The 23,525-nt window shown below is 28.3% G+C and overlaps 1 protein-coding gene across 1 annotated transcript in view; it reads right to left on the reverse strand.

The window, feature by feature from the left end:
• The window catches only part of Drep2 (DNA fragmentation factor-related protein 2), a 224,300-nt gene extending 202,561 nt beyond the window's left edge, over positions 1 to 21,739 (reverse strand). The window contains exon 1 of the mRNA XM_065511772.1: positions 21,609 to 21,739. Within this exon, the coding sequence (XP_065367844.1) occupies positions 21,609 to 21,620 (12 nt within the window). The 5' untranslated portion in view covers positions 21,621 to 21,739. The remainder of the gene's footprint in view (positions 1 to 21,608) is intronic.
• Between the last annotated feature and the right edge of the window lie 1,786 nt (positions 21,740 to 23,525).

The raw sequence follows: 23,525 nt of genomic DNA on the forward strand, positions 1-23,525 counted from the left end.
GTGAAAGGGGTCAAGTTAATTTGAATTAAGTCTGATAATGCAAATTAATGCTGTCGTCTGTCTACGCTATAAAGATATCAAACTAAAACACATAGTTCTAACTAAACTAAATAAGATTACATTTATATACTAAATTACAACACTTATCTAACACAAATTACAACACCTTATTCCTAAATCTACCTAATGTGACAACTAAATAATTTCCTATATAAAGTTTAATATAAAATGTATAAAATATTATGTAAAATATATACTGAAATCTAATGAATACTTAAAGAAAATGATTTATATATATTTTATATACCTACATAACACTAATTTCTAATAATACACCTAAAAAAATAAATTCTAACTTTTTATACCTTATTTTATTAACAATAATCTCAATCTACATTTACTTATAATTTCCATTCATTAAAATGTATAACTTCCGATTTATAAACTAATCCCAATATTTAATAATACCTACCTTATAAATATCCCAGTTTTAAGACTATTCGTATACATCTATTTTTTTCATTTAAGAGTAAATTCAATTTTGCTAAAGTATGTTAACATAAACTTATGTACATATAACACTAACATATAAATATATTTAACATTTCTAAAAAATTAATAATTTTACCCACATCGTCAATTCATCGAGAAAGCAGAAGGCCTTCAGCATCCCTGGAATGTAAGTCAAACATTTAAATATTTTTTTTAAATATATTTATATGTCACTGCCTTTAAATAAATTATCATTAATGTACTCGTAGAATACTTAATTATAAACATATGTATTTCTATTTTGTTTTGATCGAGCTATAACAAAGAACTTTTTATCACATACCATAATATAACAATAAAAGGTAGAATCACTACAAAATATGTTCTCAATTATACTTGCCTTGAATTGTCAGACTAATAGAAAATAAAAGTACAATTGAAATAAAACATCAAAAACACCAGTAAAAGGCGTAAATGATTTTTTTTCGTATGCAAATAAATTATCTATTTCAAATATAAACAAAATATTTCTCAATTTTCATTTGTTATTATTCGTATTTTTGGATTTCTGTTTTTTTTTATTTTTCCATAGCATTTTAAACTCACTCTCTAGTGATTCTACCTTCTAATGGTTGTATCATGTCACATACTATAATTTAAAGAGCGATTGAATGCTCAGTTAAGAGTGCCATACTACAAAAGCAAAGCTTAATGCATTAAACACATTCAAGACAACAGGCTACACGAACACAAATTCACCGATTTTTAAATTTGTTTTAATAAAAAAAATTAAGCTTAATTTATACCTAAATTCTTAAATTGACCAAAAAAGGCTAAAAACCGGTTATTCGAACCAGTTTTTGATAGAAAAAACCAAAAACCGGTTTTTAAAAATTACGCTTTTTCGAATTATTCGAAAACCGTTTTTTTTAATATGTCGAATATTTGACAACTCTAGAGTCACATAATAGCAACAAAATGAGATATCGATCATATCGTTTGATTCTTTTCGAATTTATTCACAATTATGTGAATTCGCTTATTTTCACAATTTCTGCCCGTATAATTTTATTTTCCGGGAAACGAATGAAAAATTTCATTAATTTTTTTTAAAAAATATGTACATATGTATGTAAAAAATAAAATTATTTTATAAAATTGAGTCATTTCATTAAAAAAGAATGAAAAGCAAAGCATTATAATTTAATTGTATTAACATAAAGCAAACAAAAATTTTTTTAGAATATTTGGAGATCGTTGGTTACTATAAAATTAAGTATTATTTCATAGAAATAATGTTATATGTTCGACATAGAACTAATTTTTTTAAATGAGTTTTCAAAATAACTAATGCATTCAATAAGTCATTTGACATCCGATTTCTTATTTTAGTGGCAAAGTTTTCACCCAGTGAGAAAACTCTTTAGGTTTCCACAGATGTTGGTTTTATCGTCAGATAATAAAATTTTGCTTCATTTATATTTCGGTCTTCACAAAAGTTGGTTTTTTTATCAAATAAAACAATACATTTTATTTTTAACATTGATATAGGGAGGTAGCAAACATTTTCGACAAAAATTGTGCAGTTTCAATGGTAAATAACTTTTAAACTGCCTTTCCAATTTTAACACGAATGGTAACATAGTACTTAATGAACATAGCATATGAACTCAATACAAAAGTTATACAATTTTCAGTTTTGTTATTGATTTCTCACTGTTATAAAGTTCAGTATACGGGTATAAATATGAAATATCTTTTGTGTCAAATTTATTTTAATTCAATACATTAGTTTTTGCTTTCAATAAATTTAACATTGTAATTGTTAGCTCATTATGTTGTGAAGTTTTTAGGTAATTTATCAATGACATAAGTCTGCTGTTACTTACATACATATATCGTTTATTAACTTTACATTTTATTCCATAGATATTTTTTTGAGAAATCGTAGAATTTATAGATAACAGCAAAATGGTTTCATTTCAGCTTAATGCTTCTACTGTATCTTTAATGATGTTTAAAACCTCTACTAATATTTCTAAATTTGGAACAATCCCTTCATCAAACAAAGATGTTACATCTAAATCTATTTAATTAATTTTAAATTTCCCGTTTTTCCCGGGAAACAAATTTAAATTTCCCGGAAATTCCCGTCAATAATTTTACGGGAAATTGAAACCAATTATAATTTATAAAGTTTTATTAGTGTTAAATTTAAATTATATTTATAATTGAAATGTTTTTTTAAAAGTGTGCCAGTAAACGTTTTTTTTTCGCGAACTTTGACACTATATCGATAAGAAAGCGAGCCTAAACCACTTGACCGATCTTCTTGAAATGGACTTGGCAACACCCATACAAAGTAAATAGTTATTTTCGAATATCTGCAGATTTCTAATTTCTTTCTTCAAACTTTATAAGTACCAATTTCTTATCAGTGTATGAAGTCTATCCAAAATGGGACGGATAAATAGATATTTTCGAATATCTGGAGAACTATAATCGTAAAAGTATCTAAACTTTGTATGAATCAATTTCTTAACACTATGGTCCCAAAACGATTTCTTTTGGCGAAAATAAAAAAAAAAGTTTAAAATTGTTAAAAATGTATTTATTTTCCTAAAGGCAACAAACACTCCAAGCAATCAAAAAAATATATTTAAAAAAACAGTTGGCAACACTGCCGGTCTGCTAGTTTTTCAAAGTTGAAACTTTAAAGTCTAAACACGTGTTCTTAAAATAAATGTTAAAACAGTGTTACAATTGCTTAACGAGCAAACCTTAAAAAATAAAGTTATAAAGTATTTCAACAATGGCAAATGTAGCCCTAGGTAAGTAGTTTCATGGTACATTTTTGAATTTTATTTTTATTGAGTCCTTGTTGTAATTTTTAATATTGTAGTTGTGTAGTATCGCCATAACCTATAAGTTCCGTGGACCAAAAGTTGTGTTTGGTCACGAACTTGCATGGATGTTTAAATGTGGAAGTGTTCGCCAAAGTGTGTATTTTGAGTGTATATTCATATCTCGCCAGCATTTTTAAGCAAACTCCCACAATTGCCATTTTATTTTAGCACAATTTTTGATTACCCGTACCGAAATGCTTTCGGATTCTACAGCAAACGGGCGCAAATATGATATACTAATGATATATCAATATTAACAAAAAAAATCATATAAAACAAAATGTATATAATTTTCTTTTAAATATAATCAAATAGTTCAGTTTGGATACCTTCCCATTTAGTGGGCGTAGAGTGTGGGCGTGGTCCAATTAACTATTTTTTGTTTAAATTTATTTATATGCCATGGACATTAAATGTGCTGAAATTAAAAGCTCTGACATGATTATTTTAATTTATGCCAAAAAAATTCGATTTGGAACCATAGTGTACGTAGTTTTTATATACAAAATAAATAATTATTTTCGAATATCTAGAGTACTATACACTCAGGTCTCATTTTATGCGATAGATGCGTTCCAAAAAAAATCGCATAAATTGAATTCGCATAAAACGATACGCTAGCGTCATATAAAAACTAATGATTCGTTCCAAAAACTGCATAAATTCAAATTTTAATTAAAAATCCAGAGCAAAATAACATAAAAAAAATCAACAAAAATATATTTATTTCATTTACTTAAACAGTAAAAACAAGAACCCTTTAAAAAAAATAAACAAAAATATAATATTAATTCATTAATAACAGAAAATGATCAAAAAAATAAGCTTAAACATTTTTTAAGGAAATTCTGTAAATATGTATGATCAATCGGAATGACTGAATAATTGTCGGCATAGTTTAGGAATTGGTTCACGACATTTTCATCACTAGGTGATATAATCATATCATCATATTGTAAAATATCATTTTCATCACTAGAATTTAAAAAAAAACATTTAAATTTTAGAATCTGTTAAAATTCCAAAAACAAATAGTGAATTTAAAAACCGCATAAATTTGAATCCGCATAAAACGCGACCTGAGTGTACATAATTGTGAATGTATTCAAACTTTATATGAATCAATTTCATATCACAACATGAAGTTTAACCAAAAATGATCGGAACAGGACTTGAGTCACATACCACACAAAGAAAATAGTTATTTCTAAATATCTTGAGAACAATAATGGCAAGATTCTTCAAACTTTGTCCGAATAACTCTCTTAACATTTTACATAGTTTGGCAAAAAATGGTTGGTATTGGATTGGGACTTTCCATACAAAGTAAATAGTTAATTTCGAATATCTGGAGAACTATAATGGCACAATATTTAAACTTTGTATGAATCAATTTGAATATCTGGATAACTAAAATGGCGAGATTCTTCATACTTTGTTTTTTTTAATTGTACGTAATTTGTCTGAAAATGGGGGGGGCAACCAAAAATATGCTGTTAAAAAGTGTTTTATGCGCATAAAAACGAAAAATATGCTCTTAAAATGTAAAAAAATATACACTTACAAATAGTAGTTGGTTATTGTTTGATTTCAAAGTTTTATTCAAAAAATATATCAGAAGTAAATAAAATATTAAGCTCATAAATTAATAATGGTTATTATAGAATTAAATTTCGATTTTAGTGACTTTAGCCCTACTTCAAAATAGTTTGAGTCAATTCATTTTATTATATTTACCGATAAATTACCATATGTTTACTTAAGTTTGAAAATTTTCAAACTAATTCTTTGTTTTAGATTTCCGTAGAGTTTCTTACACAATTTTAATCAACTGATTTGTCTCATGTTATTAACTGCCTAATACTTCAAACATTTTTTAGCAATTAGTGGCATAATATTTTACATTCTCAATCCATGTGCCCCAATATTTCTAGGATCAGTTGGCAGAGGATATTCCGGATAAATTTCTCGAAATGTTTCTATTCTTCATAAAGATTTAAAACCCAATTTTTATCATTTAAATAATATTTGAAAAACACTATGGAGATCGTGTGTCATTGCTCCAATGGATACATCATGTGGATTAAGATCTAAATAAATTCGGCTTCCGAAATTTAAATAGAATTATCACAAAGCCTTACAATAGTGAAAAAAACCTTTTTGCTGCAGTATTTTCATTGGGACTCAAAATAACGTGATATTTCCTATGTTTCTTCCTTTCTCGTCCATTGTTGCGTCTATCGATATCCATGTATATTTTTTTTAATGATTACTTAATATCTTCGTAACAATTTGAGTAAATCTATCTATGCTTTGAAAGCGAGGTTTTCGATGGATCTTAATAATCTAAATATTATTGGTAAACTGTTAATGTCTAACCATAACTGTCTCAAGCAACCTTAACCCTTTCAGGACTACTGGGATAAAACGTCCCATCAATTTTCAAACTTTCGTATTTTGTTTATTTTAAATGCAATTTCTTATCTAAATAACCCATAAACCTGTTTAAGAGTTCATTATAATATTTGAATAAAAATATATCGATACATGTCAGCGTATTCATGCAGATTGACAATGAATTTCACAACATTGCACATTTTTTGCACTAACAATTATAATGTTTTTGTTAATGACGTTTGAATAAGCATAAATCAAAGCAAATAACTGCATATTTGGTTTCTGTAAATAACAAATATCGGCTGATTTATGGGCAGTCGAGGTAGACATTTGCAAGCAACGTTCAAAGTGTAGCACAAAAAGTGTAATTTTGATATGAATTAAAACTTTCTTTTATCAGTTATTAAACAAATAGAAAGAAATCGTGCATAATACGGTAAAGAGAGGGGATAGTAAGTAATTAAAAAAAAAAAACAAAATATTTTGGTGGACGTTATTGCTTTTATTAACAAAACGTGTATTTCTAACTTAACATTTTATTAATTTTTTAATTTCAAATCACCCATCAAGAATACTGATTGGGATTATAACTATGTCCCACGAAAAATGCTTATTGGAATTATATGTCCCAGGATAAAAGGACGATTTCAGGATTTCTGAGTATGCAGAACATAATCACCCTAACTACGAAAGAAATTTTAAAGATAATTTTTGTTAAAGTCGACTTTATTTTAAAATAGAACTTTTGTTTTTATTTGAAAAAAGCTTCAAAACTTTTTCCAAGATATACAGTGACTCTCATTAATAATCGGTTTTTATATATCAGTTTCCGAAATCCGAAAATTCTCAATGAATATAATGACATCTTGTTAATGTTTATTTTTTTTTTTTACTTAAAGGTATATATTTAGAGCTCACTTTTCACTAATTGGTTTTAATTAATATTGAGTGAATCTATTTTAAAATAATAAGAAACTGAAATACTATAGATATGCACGCTTCAATAATATTCGGTTTTTTAGTTTTACCATAAAATTCACCGCTGTAAATCTGCATATTTACATAAATTATTTGTAAAATTGGGATACACTCATTACTTAACATCAAACTAATAATGTTAGCTGAATAAACATTATTATTCTCAAGTTAGAGCAAAGAAAATTGGGGATTATCATTACAAAAGATGAAAAAAATATTGCTAAAATATTCAATAAGAAGCCAAATACTGTCGGTGACATTATCCAAAAAAGTTTACCGAGATGAAAGAGCTCCGTTTTGTACGAAAAATCTAGGCTTACCAACGCTTAAGTGCCCAAAAATTGTTACTGAAGTTAAGGCGGAATTTGGAAAGATATTTTCAGAAAAAACCTTTCCTGAATGTAATGGCTTTTTTCGGGCAATACGGCCGTTGAATCCTTATTAAATTAAGGGTTCATTTACTGAGGTTAAAATTTACTGACGTAATTTTCTCGATGAAAGCAAATTTAACTTATTTGGAAGTGAGGGAAAAACTATGGTGTGACTGAAGCCGAATTAGGAGTTAAAAGGAAAATTTTTACTCCAATAGTGAAGCATGGAGGAAGAAGTGTAATGGTTTGGGGCTGTATATCACCGAAAGGGGTTGGGAAATTGGTATTAATCGAAGGCATTATGAACAAGGGTGTTTATTTGAATATTTTGAGAGATAATTTGAAACAATCTGCAGAAAAAATGGGAATTGCAAGAACTATTGAATTGTATCAGGACAACGACCATAAAGCCCAGTCCGCAGACATGAATCCCATAAAAAATTTATGGGTCTATTTAGATCCCCGAGTCTGCTGAAATCCCGTTTCTTCGAAAAACGAATTCAAGAAAAGGCTGCAGGAAGAATGGGATAAAATCAGGGTAGATTACTTGAAAAAAATTGTTCATAACATGCCAAATTGTCTTTCTGAGGTTATATCCATTCAACCAGATATTAAATTATTTTTTTAAATTTGCATTTAAACAATATATGTTATATATGCTAAAAAAAACAAATATTAATGTAGTGTGAATTATTTAACTTTTGTTTTGTTTTTATTTATGTTGTTTGTTCAATATTCAGACTTCTAAAACAAGTTTTTTTTGATCTCTTATTCATATGTCTTATGAATAAAAAAAATAATATGTCCGGTTTTTTATTATTTTCTATTAATTTTGTGGACTTTTAATTACTCGAATAAAAAAACAGAATATTAACGAGAGTCACTGTACATTCAAATAATTGAAAATATTTTTCAATGAATGTAAATAAAAAACACAAAATATAAAAGTTCAAAACAAAAAGCTTTTTTTTTAAATAATAAAACAACATTTTAAATTATATTTGAAATTTATTTTATGGTACGAAATTTAAAATAATAGTCAACTTTATGGAATTAAAATCGACTTTATGCTTTTGTAGTTGGGCTGAATATTTTTTCAACATCTTTTAGAATGTGCAAAAATTTCTATTATATACATTAGAGTGACAGCCGATTTTTATTTTTTAAATTTCAAAGAGTGCCGGGTGGAATATTGTTACACTAGTTCTAATAGTTAAGTACTGAAAATTTGAGCCAAATCGGACAACGATTTCTGAGCGCGCATCGAGGTCAAAGTTCAGATATATGTAAAATTTTACTATTTATATGGAATAAATTGGTGAAACTCGTTAACTTTCTGCATTGTTTTCTAGAAATATGTAGATTTATTTATACTAGGATCGCCTGGTGGTCAAAATTCGACCACTAATAACAAAATTATACAGTTACTTTGAGTATACGCAAAAATATTTTTCACGTTTGTGTACAAATACACTTGTATTTAGATGTTCATAAACATGTTGTTGTTGTTTTCCAAGCAAATTTAAAACGTTTTTTAACAATTTTATGGAAAGAATTTTTAAAAAAAAAATTATATTGTGCACATTTAGAGAAAATAATCTTTTAACCAATATAGGTTTCATCAATATTGGTGGACAATATCATACTTAAAAGTGTACCACAAAAAAACGTGTGGCCTATTTATATATAAGATTAATGAATATTACATTAAATTTTTTTTTTGGAAATTAACCCTGTATCTCCTTTGGGTCAAAATGACCCAAAAACTGTATTATCGCCAAAATTAGAGAAAAATGCAATTTTTTCAGTTTTTGAAAAAAATTTTCAATATTTGGAATTTCTAAAGAAAAGATAGCGAAATGTTATATATTTTTGGGCCTATTTTAATGAAACTTGAGGAAAGTATAACATAAAGTCCAGAATTTAAAATAACAGCACAAAAATGGAAATTAACCCTTAGCAGCACTTGGGGTCCAAATTATTCTCAACTTTTAAAATCAAGAAAAACACAACCATTTTCTTAACCATCCTCTTAAAGGTTAAAATTAATTTTTGCACTGTTGTTGTAAATGCTAGACCCCAATGTATATTTTGCTCAAGTTTCATTAAAATCGGCCCAAAAATGTATAACATTTCGCTATCTTTTCTAATATTGAAAAATTTGACCTTTGACCTTCACGATTTAAGGTTATCGTTTTCCGATTTTAGTAAAACTTTCAGACCATATTTAAAATTACAAGTATTATGAATAGGTTTTACTTAAAATTTATAACATTAAGGAAATTGGGCTCATTCGCCTAAATATGGACAAAAAATTAGTTTTTCTTGAAAATCGCAAAATTTAAATCGCAGGTACGGAAAAACTGTAAGAGGTATTGACATAATTTTTCATATTTTTATTCCCTATTTTGATCTCAATAAATCCCAATGTGATGATCAAAAATTCTGAAATTTGTTTAACAAAATTTTTAAAAATTTTAAAATGGAGATTTGAAACAGCCGTTAAAAAAAATAATTTTTTTTGGCCATACCTGCGAATAGGTTAACGGTATCCTACGAAGACAAAAACTCATACATAAGTAAATACGGATATATTTTAAATAAAAATTAGCTTTTATTTTAATTTTTCTCGAAATATGTTAATTTTTTTTCCTAAATTTTTTGTTCAAGTGGCCTGAAACACGATAATGGTCTGGCGAATTTGTAATAACTTTATATCTCATTACAACGACAATTACGTACACATTTCGATTCTTTTGTATTCAATTGCAAAAGTATTTATTTAGTAGCCAAATTTTTAAAATATCTGAAAAATTTGCATTTTTTCCGAATTTTGGCGAAAAAATTTTATTTAATATTCATTAATATAAATAAATCTATTTATTTCTAGAAAACAATGCAGAAATTTGACGAGTTTCACCTATTTATTCCATATAAATAGTATAATTTTGCATATATAAGAACTTTGACCTCGATGCGCGTCCAGAAATCGTTGCCCGATTTGGCTCAAATTTTCAGCACTTAACATTTAGGCCTAGTGTCACAATATTCCACCCGGCACTCTTTGAAATCTAAAAAAAAAACGGCTGTCACTCTAATATACATACATATGTATATGAAAACTAAGCTATCTTAAGTCAACGAAAATGCAATGAAGGTAAGTCGATTATGGATACATTAATTTTTTCATTCAGTAGTTCGTAGTGAGAACAATAACAACTGAGCGTAGTTCGGAACAAGGGAGATGTTCCCACCTATTTAAAGATACATACCTATTAAATATTAAAATATTTATTTTCGAATATCTAAATAGCTGTGAGATAGCTAGAGTCTTCTAACTTTTTATATCTTACTTTCCTATCATTGTAATTAGTTTGACTAATCATAGGCTGGATCGAAACATTCCCACTGTAAAAATATACAAAATTAAGAAATGTATCAAGATTTTTTAAAATCGCAGGATATTTTTTATACTTTCAATGGAAAAGCATGGTATACAATAAAAAGCTAACAAAAAAAATACCGGTACAGTAGTTTTGACTTACCTGCCTTTCACTTAAGAGCATTTTGCTTATAAGTGCACAAAACTTGTGCTTTGTATATTTATTTACCAAACTCCATATAAATTCGTTAATTTAAGTGCATTGTTCATACCTGCACATTTAAGATAAGGGCATAATACTTTTGGAAGCTACAACTGGTTTTCATGAAAAAAATTTCATTTAGCTGCCTAATACAAAATTAAATCAAAACAAAGTAAGGAAAATACGATTTTGAAAAAATGAGAAGTTTGCAACTTCTTAATAATTTGAAACGTAGCTAAAATAACAAATTTGTCATTATGTTTAGACGGAAAATTCACAAAGCTTCATGTAAATTATTTGCCGTTAGCTGCTTTTTTGGGCAGTAAACTTAAATGCACTTACCAGCATCAATGAGCACGTAAGTGTATTAAGGTTAACTGCATTTTTATCTTACCTGCACAAAATATCGTGCAAAGTTGGTTGTGCAGGTAAGTCAAAATTACTGTATTTATTATATTCATTTAATTTTTTATAAAATCCTTTCACATTTTTTTATTTTACTACGATAGGGGTAGGTAGTGTAGGGTTGCCAGATGGCCTGGATTATCCAATTTGTTGTGTCTTGTCCAGTTTCCAGCTAAAATGCAATTTGTCCAGTTAAAAAATAATTTCTTTAATTTAGAAAAATATTTTTTTGTATTAATTATATTTTTTATTAATACATATTATGTACAGAAAAAAATTGTATAGTTATACAATTGTGAAATGTAGCCAGCAACCGACCGATTAATATATTCTTGGCCAGCAGTAAAGAGGTAAAAGTCATTTAAATTTGTTATAATGATGATGAAGTATATATAGATGAAGGTTTGTCAGAGGCATATTTGTATTTTATGTATAACGTAAAGCTAGGTACTCTGTTCAAAATTTCGTGCGAAATGCTGTCAAACTACATATAAAATATTTGGCATGAAATATATACGAAATAATTTCGCAAAAGTTGTACTCTGTTTTTATTGTGGAAAACATGTGAAATACATCTGGCAACCTTATTTTTCCTCACGAAATAACATACGCAGCACTTCTTTCGCACGAAATTAAAAGCAACAGCGAGCCGTCAAGCTGCATATAAAATTTTTCGCATGAAAAAACCATGATTTTTTCATGCGAAAAATATGAACAGAGTACTAGGCTTAATGCATTAATTTAGCCCTATAAAGTTATTCCTGCATTATTATAGAACTGTACTATGAGTAATCTTTTCATTGGTTAAAATATGGAAGCAAAGTAGTAGCTATTTTAAAAAATATCGAAACAAAAACTTTAAAATTCGAAGCAAATCAATTTTTAAAATTTGATATTACGTACTTAGAGCAATGATATGATTTCGGAGACGAATCACTTTACTTCAAAATTTCTTTTTTAAATTTTAAACAATCACTTTTATTGTGGGATAACTTATCAGAGCTTACAAAGTTTTAGAAAAATCAAATATAATTGACGGCATGTTTTACAATGACTTTTGCTGCATGCGATTGATGTGATATGGTCCATTTTTTTTTAAATGCCATAAAAATAACTTACACAATATATATAAAGGATTAAAAGAATTATTAGTATTTTAAATAATCTGTACTCATAAGAAAGGCTGAAATTTGAATAAGGCTAAATTTTAATGAAAGTTTCAAACATTTTAAAGCAAAAGAGTTAGTAAATTTTGTAAATAAAAATACAAAATATATGTGGCAAATAAAATAGTTCTATATTTTTATGTTATTTAAATGAATATATCTTCACCTAAAATTCAAAATAACGTAACATCAATTTTTACTAGTTTATAGAAGAAGCAAAAAACGATATAAAATTAAAACTACTTGTGATATTGAAACAAAATTTTCAAATTTGGATTACAATAAAACTATATATATATTTTATAAAAAAGTACACTTTTCAAAGTACACTTTATGATATGCGTCTTACGTTATTTTGAGCTGATGTTTTCTAAAACCAAAAAAACGTATTATCAATATAAATTTGTATGAAAAAAAATCTTAAATAAAAAAGGAGTTTGTATAGAAACTTATTTAAATTAAAAAATTTACTTTATTGCCAAAAAAAAAAAACTCTTGCAACAAATTTATTAAAAAATATAAGGAAACTACCTAAAATAGTGTAAAATTCTATTAATTAATTACTCAAAGCGTATACGTTATTTTGTTTAAGAAAATCATGCAATTGATGGTATGTTGTTTGAATTTTTGTTATTCATGCATATACATATGTAGTGAATCGTAATCAATAATAAAATTAATTTCGAATTTTTTGATGATACGTTGTTTTGGATTTAAGGTGACGATATGTACATATGTAGGACTGAATTTAACGTTTCTTTATATTTTATGTTATTTTTTTTATTTTTGTAAAAAAAAAATTATTTAAATTTAACTTTTTTGAACTAATTGTCCAGTTATTTTTTAAAAATCCAGTTAAATTTTACCGATAAATAAATTTTGACACAAGTTTTTTTTTCCTAAAAAAAATGTTCACAATTTTATCATTAATAAGTTTAAAATAATATTTCCATATTTAATGCCTAAAAGAAATATAAATTAGTTTGTTGTTTTTTATTTGTCAACTTAATCATTTTAGTGTCAACTTAATCATCTCAAATGTAATGTGAACGGCTTTGATTAACTTAATCAAAATTTTGCTTAAACGCGTTTAAAAGTCCAAGTGTAAACATAGCATATGTTATTTTGTTAGAGAGTGAAAAGGAAATAACAATTTTAAATCTTTAAATATGATTAATCCTCAATTTATTATGGAAGGAAAATATAAGTATATGATGACTTTGAAATTAATTTACCAACGTTTTGGAAAACAGTTTGTGGACAAAAGCGTGGCGATAAAACATCTGCTTTCCCATTTAGAAAAATGTATTCAACAAATAATGATACTGCCACATTCTTCTGCGAATGCTAAACGTATTTTTAGTCAGGTCAATCTTAATAAAACTAAATTTCGATGTTCCCTTGTAATCGAACCTTTAGAAGGTATTCTTTACTCTAAAGATTTTTTAAAATATAACAATTCAAATTGTTTTGATATAGATATTAAGAAAGATAGTTTAAACTTGACAAACTCAAGCATGTATTCTTAAAAATTTAAAACCAATTTTCATTTCATCTTTATTTTTACTTAAATATTTAACTAAAAAACTTGAACTTATCTCATATTAATTAAAGTAATTATTTCGAAATGGCAAACAAATTATACACTATTGTTTTATTAAGGGGACGATATGTATGTACATATGTATAAATAACAAGTAAGAAAGTATGGTTGGTCAAGCCCGACCATATAATACCCAACACAAAGTAAAAGAGCAAAAACATTTTTCTTTTAAAATTTCAATAATTTATATTTTTGAGTGATTTTCGGAAGTGGGCCTTATATGGGAGCTATGACCAATTATGGACCGTTCACCTTGAAATTAGATCGTGTGAATTTTGTGTATATACCAACATTTTTAGGAAATTTATGCACGTTTAAGTGATTTTCGGAAGCGAATCTATATGGGAGCTATGACTAATTATGGACCGATCGTAACAAAATTTGGTGACATTAATTTTGTATATATGAAACTTATTTGGAGCGAAATTTGTGTAGATACATATATAAATTAAACATTTATGACCGATAAAGTCCAATTTCGAGAGGACATTTGTATGGGGGCTAGCTGAAATAATGGACCGATTTCATCCAGTTTCAATAGGCTTCGTCCTTGAGCCGAAAAAATAATATATACCAAATTTGATCGAAATATCTTCAAAATTGCGACCTGTACTCTGCGCACAAGGTTTACATGGACAGCCAGCCAACCAGCCAGACGGACGGACGGACATCGTTTAATCGACTCAGAAAGTGATTCTAAGTCGATCAGTATACTTTAAGGTGGGTGTTAGACCAATATTTTTGGGCGTTACAAACATCTGCACAAACGCATTATACCCTGCAGACTATGGTGCTGTAGGGTATAAAAATTAAAAATAATGAAAATTCAGACATAAAATTTCATCTTTGTATAACATAACATTTATATGTTGATTGCTGAATTGACTTTTTTCTTTATGTCATCTATTTTAATTTTCAAAATCTAGTCGTCTTAATATAGAGGAACACACACAGTAAAAATTTCAAGAGGATCGGCAAACAAACAAACATACGTTAATTTCTTATCATGTTCAATTTCAATAAAAACAAGTAAGAAAGTATGGTCGGTCAAGCCCGACCATATAATACCCTACACCAAGTAAATGAGTAAAAATATTTTTCTTTTAAAATTTCAATAATTTATATTCGTAAGTGATTGTCGGAAGTGGGCCTAATATGGGAGCTATGACCAATTATGGACCGATCACCATAAAATTAGGTCGTGTGATTTATGTCTATATTAAAGTTAACTATCTTGAATTTTGTGTGTATACCAACATTTTTAAGCGATTTATGCACGTTAAAGTGATTTTCGGAAGCGGGTCTATATGGGAGCTATGACTAATTATGGACCAATCGTAACAAAATTTGGTGACATGAATTTTGTATATATAAAACTTATTTGGAGCGAATTTTGTGTAGAGACATAGATAAATTAAACATTTATGACTGATAAAGTCCAATTTCGAGGGGACATTTGTATGGGGGCTAGGTAAAATAATGGATCGATTTCAGCCAGTTTCAATAGGCTTGGTCCTTGGGCCGAAAAAGTAATATGTACCAAATTTTATCGAAATATCGTCAAAATTGCGACCTGTACTCTGTACATATTATATTAATTATAATTATACTCGGTATAATTTAAGGTGGGTTTTAGACTAATATTTTTGGGCGTTAAAAACATCTGCACAAACGCATAATACCCTCCCCACTATGGTGGTGTAGGGTATAACAAGTAAGAGTGCTATATTTGGCTGTGCCGAATCTTATATACCCTTCACCAAATTATACTTAAAAATTTTAAATATTTTTAGGTAAACAAAATTTAATTTTTTTTCCAGTTGTTTTTTTCATTTTTTGGAAAAAAAATTTTTTCGATTGTTATCTTAAATTTTAAAATTTTTTTTTTTTAAATTTTAAATTTTTTTTTTTTGTTTTTTAAATTTTTTTTTTTTTTTTAATTTTTTTTTCCGATTTTGACCCATTGTAGGTCCAACTTACTATGGTCTTATATACGTCGTTGCAAATGATTTTGAAATATCTATCATTAGATATCCATATTGTCTATATTAATGTCTTAGTAATCCAGATATAGGTCAATCGAGGTTGTCTTGGTTTTTTTCTCATATCTCAGCCATTTGTGGACCGATTTTGCTGATTTTAAATAGCAAAAATCTCGAAAGCATGTCTGACAGAATTATTGAAGATTTGGATCCCGAAGATAACTGGGGTCTTCAGAAAATTGATTTCAACAGACAGACAGACGGACATGGCTTAATCGACTCCGCTATCTATAAGGATCCAGAATATATATACTTTATAGGGTCGGAAATGAAAAAAGTAGAAATTACAAACGGAATGACAAACTTATATGTATATACCCTTCTCACGAAGGTGAAGGGTATAAAAATACAATAATAATATTTTTTTTGGATTTTTTTTAGTATCCAATATTTAAAATTTGTTTAGTTTTAATAAATTTTTCAATTATATACCCTAATAATATCAAAACAAAAATTTTTAATCAATTAGCAAATTCATTTATAAATTTTTTCGTATGACAGGACACCATATTATGTCGGCCATTTTGAATTTGCTAATTCTGATAACGGATTAGTAATCAGCGACTCCAAAAACCACCATATACCAATTTGTGGATAATTTTCTAAATTTTTCGACTTTTGGACAAAACGTTGACAAGTTTAGAGAGTGGCTTAGAAATGCAAGATAAAAACTACATGATCTAGAAATATAAATTAATAATCTTTAATATCAAGATGGACCGTTACATATTATTCCAGAAACCTATATACTATTTAATGTTTTCAAGTTCCAGGTTGATTTTTTTTATTTATTGGATCGGATTTAGTATTAAGATCTTAAATTAACTAATATTTGCTGGGACTATTGCCATTGCAACAGAAAATCCATTTTTCGTAGCGTAAAGTGTCCATCTTAAATGCTGTTCCGCTAGGGCTAATGTGTCTACCCGCTTGAGTCGAGTATGTCCATTATAATAGAGTAGATCCTGTTCAAGAGGATTTGGATGATTTGCCAGTTTTCGTACATATCTGGAGCATAAGAGTTTTATTTCGTCGCGAACAAATGGAATATTAAGGTTCTTATGAATATTCGCGTTACTGATAACCACGGGTCACCAGTAATTAGTCGCAATATTTTATTTTGTCGTCTTTGTAATTTTTCTATATTAGAAGCAGAAGCTGTTCCCCATAGGTCCATATTGGCTTAATAATAGCTTTGTAGAGTAGAACCTTGTAGTTTAGGTTGAGAGCAGAATGGGAACAAAGGAGCCACTGGAGCTGTAATGTTTAAGTTTAAGTTGTGTGGATTTCGATTCAATATGTTGAGACCAGGTAAGGCGACGATCAATGTGTATACCAAGATATTTAATATGATTTTGTTTGGGACAGTTTCCCTTTCTCAAGGTGAAAGTAACATGTGCGCACTTTGTTGGATTAACTTATCCTCCATTTCGATTTCTGGAATTTTATGTAAGCTTATAAACTGTATCGTCTGCAAAAGTTGACTTGTGTAACAGGTTATTTGTGGGCATATCTGAAGTATAAAGAATATACATGAGAGGACCAACTATACTGCCTTGGGGAACTCCTGCTGCGATTTTTCTAGAGTCAGAGGTGTGGTCTTTATACTTTACTACAAATGAACGATCTAATAAATAATTCCGAAGTAACTGTGGGTACTTTAGGGTAATAAGGAGCCTATTTTATATAAAAGCCCATCATGCCAGTGATGAGCAGGGCAACCAAAAATATGCTCTAAAAAAAGTGTTTTATGCGCATAAAATGCACTTATAAACGAAAAATATGCTCTTAAAATATAAAAAATATGCACCCAAAAATAGTTGGTTACTATTTGATTTCAACATTTTATTAAAAAACATGTAAGAGAGTATGGTCGGTCAAGCCCGACCATATATACCCTACACTAAGTAAATGTCCAAAAACATTTTTATTTTAAAATATCAATAATTTATATTCGTGACTTATTTTCGGAAGTGGGTCTTATATGGGAGCTATGGTCAATTATGGACCGATCACCATGAAATTAGGTCGTATGTCTATATGGAAGTTATTTATGTTGAATTTTGTGTGTATATCAACATTTTTAAGAGATTTATGCACGTTAAAGTGATTTTCGGAAACGCGTCTATATGGGAGCTATGACTAATTACGGACCGATCATTACAAATTTTAGTGACAGGAATTTCGTATATATAAAACACATTTGGAGCGAAATTTATGTAGATACTTATATAAATTAAACATTTATGACCGATAAAGTCCAATTTCGGGAGGACATTTGTATGGGGGCTAAGTGAAATAATGGACCGATTTCAGCCAAATTCAATAGGCTTGGTCCTTGGGCGGAAAAAACTATATAAGAAGTAAAAAAAATATTGAGCTCATTAATTAAAATTGTTTATTATAGGATTAAATTTCCATTGTCTTGTGCACTACATGAGAATAGTTTGATTCAATTCATTTTATTATATTTAGCAATAAATTACTATCTGTTTTCTTAAGTTTTAAATGTTCAAACTAAATCTTTGTTTTAGATTTCCGTAGAGTTGATTTGCCTCATCTTTTAAACTGCCTTATACTTCAAATTTTGTTTTTGTAAGTAGTGGAAAAATATTTTACTTACTCAATCCATGTGCCTCATGTTCCATATAAATTTCTCGAAATATTTCTATTCTACATAAAGGTTTAAAAATCACTTTTATATCATTTCCAAAATTTAAATAGAATTATAAAAAAGCTTTACAATAGTGGAATGATTTGATTTTAAAACTGCGACAACTAACGAAATCTTTTTGTTAAAGTTTTATGATTGGGACTCAAAATACCATGACATTTCCTATTTTTCTTCCTTTCTCATCCATTTTTTCGTCTGATTTCTTAATACTAGCATAACCCGGTGCACTTCGCTACCCCTATCATAGTAAAATTAAAAAAATATGAATGGATTTCTGATACAACCTAACTACGTACATGGTACGAAAATAACACATGCAAAATATAAGGAATTAATTTGGATACCACTCCCGTGATCCCACCCATTTTTAAATATTTTATGTAAAAATAACTCATATCAAGCTTTACTTTAACTTTCCTTTATAAGGGGGAGGTCTTTCTACTACGCCGATCACGCTTAGCTAACCTTCGTACAGGGATCAGAAATAAATTCGTTTTTAGCTAACCACCGTAGAATGGTAATACATTGATTGATACAGGGTTTAAATATTTTTAGAATTATAGTTCTCGAGATATTCAAAATTAATTATTTACTTTGTGCCACGACCTCTACTGCAATCCCGACCATTTTCAGACAATCTCTGTAAAATGGTAAGAGAGCTATGCGGAAAAAATTTTAATAACCTTGCAATTATTACTTTGTATGGGAGGTGACTCAACTCCTTTTCTGACCCCTCCCATTTTGGATCCCCAGATATTTGAAATCATTATTTACTCTGTGTGGGAGGTGCTACGCCCTCTATTCTAATTTCTTATACATTCAGCTAAACTTCGCACAGTAATAAGAAATTAATTCGTAAAAAGTTTAAACACTTTTACAGATATTCCAATCCCGAACAATTTCAGCGAAACTTTGCAAAATTATAAAAGAGCCATTTAGACTAAGTTTGAAGAATCTTGCAATTATAGTTCACAAAATATTTAGAAATAACTATTTACATTTTTTCCGACCCGTCCCATTTTTTATTAAACTTCATGCAGTGATAAATAATTGATTCGTATGAAGTTTGAAAACCGTCACATATGGGAGTTAGAAAATAAAAAAACACCATCAAAATATATTTTTGTGACTTTAAATTACTAAAGTCTTCTTCTTTGTTTTCTATAACAACTCTCACTTAAAACAGAGCGAAATCAATACTATTTAATTGTTTCTCTTATTTATTTACAACAACATATTGCTTTGTTTACTTTTTTGCTTAAGGTTCACATGTACACGTTTTTGCATATGTGTTAGTAACATCTTTAAACGCTTATAACTCCTAAAAAACTGAACCGATTTCAATATATATTCTGCACTTCTGTGAATAAATCCCTATAAAATGGTATATTCCTTTCCCAAATTGAATGTATAATGTGAGCGTAAAAAGGGTCTAAAGAAATCAACTTGCCTATTAATTTATTATTAAGTTAATTTAAATTAAATTTTTTTTGGCATTTTTTATTAAAAATATTTGTAATTGTTTATAATTGTTTTTTTCTTTTATCAGCTGACTCAAATTTGAAATAGCACACTAACTTATGAGGGTTGCTCACAGCAGTCATATTTTTTCGTGTTATTATTTTATGACATACGACTTTATGACTACCGTGTGAATACCCCAATTATGATTTGATTGTCGTAAATTGGCGCAAAGCGATTTAGTGGCAATAATTGTCGCATTCCAGTCACACGATTGTTCCAGTTTACGGCAACTCAGAGAAACAGCTGTTGTACTAGATGTTAAACTTTGTTTTGTTTACATAAATGTAAAAAAAATCTATTTGTGAAAATTATTTGTTAAATAAAAAAAATTGCGTCTGCCTTAATTATCATATAAAAAACTTAATAAAGAAATGTTAAAAGATGTATGTGGGTCAGAGAGTGGCTCACAAAAAGAATATTTCATTTACAAAAATGAATATTGGCGCTCATTTTTTAATTGTCCCACTAGAAGACAATCAATATTGGTGTATTTTTAACTTTTTTATTGGTGCATGTTGCCTTGAGGCCCTATGCTCCATATAGGATCAACGGGAACATATATATGTTGCCTATCAAGCATTCACATGATTGCCGCACCAGGGTTGCATTTCATTGGGCCAAATAAGCACAATATTGTTGTGGTTTTACATATGAGCCAATAATTTGTGGAATCACACGATTGACGTATAAAATAGACCAATATTTGGTGCATTGCGGCAATCGTGTGATCCTACCTTAACATTCGAAAATCGAATATGCAAATAATGACTGCTTGCAACATACATCATGTTCATAAATATTTCTATCATTAGAAACTTCTACTTATTAACAATGTTGATAATACTCTGTTATTAACATTGAATTTGAAATAGACAAGATTCTAAAATCTATTTTTTCGTTCGAAATGGTTTGTTTTGCCCCAGTATAATTTTTTTTAACAGTAAATATTTAAAATCAAACTAAAATTTAAATATATGTAAGTATGGATGTGTGTGATGTTCATCCCATACAACAGTGATGTTCATCCCATACAACAATTATTTAAAAAATTTAAACACATTTGTTATGCTCTTTTAAAGAGCAAATGTCTAATTTTTCAGAAATTCGATAAGCATTGTTGTTGGTTGGTTTTTGGATGAAGCATAGCAAACACACGCGTTTCAATTACAATTGAACACAGAAAAACAAAGTCAAAAATAAATACAAAAATTGAGAGTATTTCGGCCGTATAATGTATATTTTTTCATTTCCCTAAAATTTATATTACATTCATTTAATAAATTGGTTATATCTGGCAAAAATTCTAAATCTAAACATTCTTTATTTTGTTCTTATTTTAAGTGTTTTACATTATGTTTGCTGGGTAGCTCTCTCACCAATACATCTTCATTTTTATTTTTGAACATCACTGATGTAAACACACCTACACACATATCATTTAAAATAAACAATAATAGAGGACTTACCTCTCTTGCCATTACGACATGCCTCAACAGAACCCACAAAAAGGGTCTGCCATTTGATACCCTGCACGTGACGAAAACGATCAGCAAATGTTCCAATAAGTTATGTCGGCCACGATTATTATCATATCAAGAATATATATAAATGCTCGAATGGATGTAACTTTTATTCGAAGTTTATTTGGTGTATGTGGTTGAGTGTATGAGTATTATATTATTGCTTTTTTTATTTATTATTGACTGTTATGTTAATTTGTTTATATATGTATATTTTTTTTTGCTATTTATTTAAAGGAAGACGTTTTCACTATTTCATATCTGTGAGATAGTTGTATGTATACCTACATACATACATAGATACATATGTACATTGGTACATATTTACTATATATACAGTAAGTGTAAATGTTTCTTTCTATGTTTTGCACGTTATATTTGCGATAAGTCATTTTCGTGTTGTATGAATAGTATTTTACATATCATGAAGTAAATATTAAGATTAAGAACAAAAGGATTGCTGATGATGGATGTTATTTTTATATTTTAAACATATATTATTTGGCAGTTATTTAAAACGATCATAAATATTTGAGGTTACGAATTATTATTTTAATTAGTTTTTTTTTTTTTAATTCATCGGCTATTTGAATTTTTCATTTCGATTTTATACTCGTTTGTGTATATTTATTCTTATTTTATTCCACAGTTTTCCGTATTCTTCTTCTGCATGTCTTTCACTCGCTCGTTCACTTAAGTTCATTCATATGTATGAGACAATAAATAACTACATCCACTCGTTCCTTTGTTGGTTGGTTGGTTGATTGGTAGTGAATTCCGTTAAATTGTCTGTACGAGTGAGTCCTAGTACAAATCCAACAAAAACTTTTCACATTTACTTATTCTTCTTGTTCGTTGTATGAATTATGCATGTGTGTGTGTGTATGTTTTCGTTTGTTTTTTGTGTGGGCAAATATTGACGGATGCTGAGAGAGAAAGAGAGAGTAATTGTGTGTATAGGTATGTGAATAATGTGCGTAACGTGACGGCAACGAAAAAGGCGTGAAGTTAGCCGCTGATGTTTTTATTACGTTTTCTCATTTTCATTCATTTTGTTTGTTTGTTTCCTATTATTCATTTCTATATAACAATTTTTGTAAAATCTTCAAAATAATTTAATATTACAGATTTTATTTCCATACATACATATGTACATACATATATTGTATGTCTGATGTCCGTTTTATACTTTTTATTTAGTCGGATGTATTATTTCACATTTCAGGTCCACAGAACACACACGCACATATTCATAGTATTACGATAGTAATGCTAAGCATTTGGAAATTCGCACAAGAAACGAATCTATTTTGTATTGATTTTTGTGGAGATTCAACTAACATCTACATATGTATGTATGATTTAAATATGTTTACTATAGAAGCATCAGAACGAATTATCCGAACATTTGTTTTTTAGATTTATTTCGCAAACTATAGCCAATAGCCAATAGCATATGCATATTTTTTTAGCACTTCCACTCCCAAATCTAAAGTTAATTTTTGTATTTTTTATTAAAACGTCTACAAATTTTTTATTTGATTTGACTTTCAAGATACAACTTTTCAACCTCTACAGTAAACCATTGAAATAATAACGAGCAGAAAAATGTTTGTCCAAAGAAAAGACACCCTTTTATATTTTTTCCATCAATGTGATTTTTCACTGCGAATGGACCACAAGACAAATACGAGGAAAATAGGGATGAATTTCAAAAGTGGTTGAAAAAATATAGGGATTTTTACAGTAGCAGCAGTCAATAATAGAAACCGATAGATACACAGATACATTCGTCACCTGAATAGAATAAAACAGTATTTGTATAAAAAAAATTTAAGAAACCGTACAGTATTTGCTATACAC

The sequence above is a fragment of the Calliphora vicina genome, chromosome 5 (assembly GCF_958450345.1).
Source record: "Calliphora vicina chromosome 5, idCalVici1.1, whole genome shotgun sequence".
Classification (NCBI taxonomy): Eukaryota; Metazoa; Arthropoda; class Insecta; order Diptera; family Calliphoridae; genus Calliphora; species Calliphora vicina.